A 2,883-nucleotide genomic window follows, 5' to 3' on the forward strand; every position below is an offset into this window, starting at 1 on the left:
TAAAATATTAAAACTATATATATATATATATATATATATATATATATATAGACACATAAAAAAATTTAATACAAATGTCAAAAACATACAATTGTATTACTAAAATTGTAACTAAAATTAATTATATGAGTGGACTCAGAACAGTGTTGACCAGACGAAGGCCCTGGTTTATCCCAGTTTGTTTGCAAACTGGGACATTTTGATTTGTGAGCCTCAAAAGGAATAGCAACAACAGTGATTTTTTTTTCTTCTTTTCTTTTTATGGTCAGGATACTGTTGCCTAAAGCACTGTAGTCCACTCCATCAGTTATGGACTTTCCTTGGCATAGTGGGAAGGTTCTTGGGCAGCTTAACGAACAACGTCAGTTGGGTCTTCTTTGTGACTGCACTTTTGTGGTGGATGGAGTAGACTTCAAGGCCCACAAGGCTGTGCTGGCAGCATGTAGTGCTTACTTCCGCACACTCTTTTTGGACCAGAAAGATGTTGTTCATCTTGATATCAGCAATGCTGCAGGTAGGCTTGCATTCTTACAGATAACTTTGATTAAAGGGTTAGTCTGTCACCATTTACTAACCCTCATGTCATTTCAAATGCATTTCTTTCTTTTGCGGAGCACAAAAGAAAATATTTGAAGAACATTGGGAACCAAAACACTGAAACATTTGTTAAAATATATTATGTTATGCTTTGAAACGACATGGGGGCAAGGAAACAGTTATTTTTGGGAGAACTATCCCTTTGATCGTCTATGCTATGTAATTACATGTTAACATTTCTATTGTTTGTTGTTTTCTGCCTTTGTTTAATAGGTTAATTTTTCTTTCAGGTCTTGAGCTGGTCCTTGAGTTTATGTACACTGCAAAGCTGACTTTAAACCCTCAGAACATAGAGGATGTTCTTGTTGTAGCTACTTTCCTTCAGATGCAGGAAATTGTCAATGCTTGTTCAGCTTTTCAGTCCTTGACTGTCCCTGCATCATCTAAGCCTGGTTAGTGTTGAGTTTGCATTTTTTTCATAAGCCGTTAGTTCAAGACGGTACTGAAGTTACAGGCCTTTCACACCACCATTTCTCATTTGTGTTCATGTAAAGTAGTAGTGACTGAGCCGGTGGAGGAACAGCTGCGATCTGTGAGAAAACCGGAGGATTTGAGTTCCCAGGAGGAGCAGGAGAGTCATTCAGTGACTCAGAATGCAGTTTCTGAAGAGAAGGAAGCTCCTGTACAGTCAGATACAACAGAAACCCAGGAGGCTGCAAGTGACACGACTGAGAAGCAAAGCACAAAGACTTTGAGAGCTGTCAGCAAAATTAGTGGGCCATCCAAAACGAGACAAAAAAAGGCTGGTGTTGTGGATTCTAAGACTGAAACAGAGGAAGAAAGAGCCACAAAAGAGATTCCACAATACGAAGATGATCCTTCTGATGCTGACTACACTCCTAGTTAGTGTCCATTCCTTACTCTTAATGCTTTTGTTAATGTTAACCATCTTTTAAAACTTGTGTGACACTTTTCCGCTCCTACAGAAGTCTCTCAGAGGGCGGCAGCTAAACGGTCGTATGTTAGCACAAGGAGAAGCAAGTCAAAATATGCAGCTGTTCACACATCCTCAGAAGGTAATTTCTGTCGTATATAACTATGGTGTACATTTACCTCACATTTTTATGTTTAGGTTTTCATAACTTAACATTTTTTGCTAAAAGTTGATGACGTTGAGGAAGGTATGTCAAAAGCTGAGAGCGTGGAGAACATGTTAGAAGAGGAGGATGAAGGAGAAACAGAGGAAGAGGAAGAAGCAGAAGAGCAGATGGAGACACAGGATGAAGAAACATCGGGTTCAGATGGGAAGAAGTCCGCACTTGTGGCCGAGAGAAGTGAGTCCAGAGCGTATAGCTCCATCATACACAAATGTGAGGTGAGAGATTCTTCAGTTTTGTAATCCTTATTTTCTTTGTCCTGTAGGTCTGTTTGATACAACTATATATATATATATATACATACAGGTGCACCTCAAAAAATTTGAATATCGTGAAAAAGTTATTTTTTTGTAACTTATTTCAGAGTGAAACTTTCATATATTCTAGATTCATTACATGTAAAGTAAAACATTTCAAAAGTTTTTTGTTTTAATTTGGATGATTAGAGCTTACAGCTCATGAAAGTCAAAAATTCAGTATCTCAAAATGTTAGATTATTTCTTAAGATCAATCAAAAAAAGGATTTACAAAACAGAAAAGTTCAAGTTCTTTGAAGTAGGCCTATATTAATTTATGCACTCAATACTTGGTCGGGGCTCCTTTAGCACAAATTCCATCATCAGTGATGTGTGGCATGGAAGCGATCAGCCTGTGGCTCTGCTGAGGCACTATTGAGCCTTCAGCTCGTCTGTATTGTTGGATCGACTGTTTCTCATCTTTCTCTTGAAAATATCCCATAGATTCCATATGGGGTTCAGGTCAGGCATGTTGGCTGGCCAATCAAGCACAGTAATATCATGGTCAGCAAACCACTTGGAAGTGGTTTTGGCACTGTGGGCAGGTGCTAAAGTCCTGCTGTGATACAGCACTCTGTGAACAGCCACCCCTTTCAGTAATGACTTCTGAAGTTTTCACCCTCTTTGTGGAGGGTGTCAATGATCGTCTTCTGGACCACTGCCAAGCCAGCAGTGTTCTAGGGCTGTCTCGTAAGTATCGCGATGTCGATGTCAGCAGTCAGGTAACAGACGATTATCGACATTATCGGGAAAAAATGACAAATGATAAACCAAAAATATTTTACATAGCCCCATAGTCACCATACAGATTTTTTTGCATGCAAGAATGAAATAATTTAGTAGGAGGGTTGGGAATCGAAAAGCTATTCCAATTTCGGAAATCAGATCAGATG

General features: G+C 39.0%; 1 protein-coding gene across 2 annotated transcripts in view; it reads left to right on the forward strand.

Annotated features, from left to right (window-relative positions):
• The window catches only part of LOC107673084 (zinc finger and BTB domain-containing protein 17-like), a 13,377-nt gene that overhangs the window by 1,368 nt on the left and 9,126 nt on the right, over nucleotides 1-2,883 (forward strand). Inside the window, exons 2-6 of one of the 2 annotated variants that reach the window (XM_016466535.1) lie at nucleotides 270-514; nucleotides 828-989; nucleotides 1,092-1,439; nucleotides 1,524-1,613; nucleotides 1,701-1,912. In XM_016466535.1, the coding sequence (XP_016322021.1) occupies nucleotides 310-514; nucleotides 828-989; nucleotides 1,092-1,439; nucleotides 1,524-1,613; nucleotides 1,701-1,912 (1,017 nt within the window). In that variant the 5' untranslated portion in view covers nucleotides 270-309. The remainder of the gene's footprint in view (nucleotides 1-269; nucleotides 515-827; nucleotides 990-1,091; nucleotides 1,440-1,523; nucleotides 1,614-1,700; nucleotides 1,913-2,883) is intronic. The other variant, XM_016466536.1, reaches the window with a different exon arrangement.

The sequence above is a fragment of the Sinocyclocheilus anshuiensis genome, unplaced genomic scaffold (assembly GCF_001515605.1).
Source record: "Sinocyclocheilus anshuiensis isolate Anshui unplaced genomic scaffold, SAMN03320099.WGS_v1.1 scaffold364, whole genome shotgun sequence".
Lineage (NCBI taxonomy): Eukaryota > Metazoa > Chordata > Actinopteri > Cypriniformes > Cyprinidae > Sinocyclocheilus > Sinocyclocheilus anshuiensis.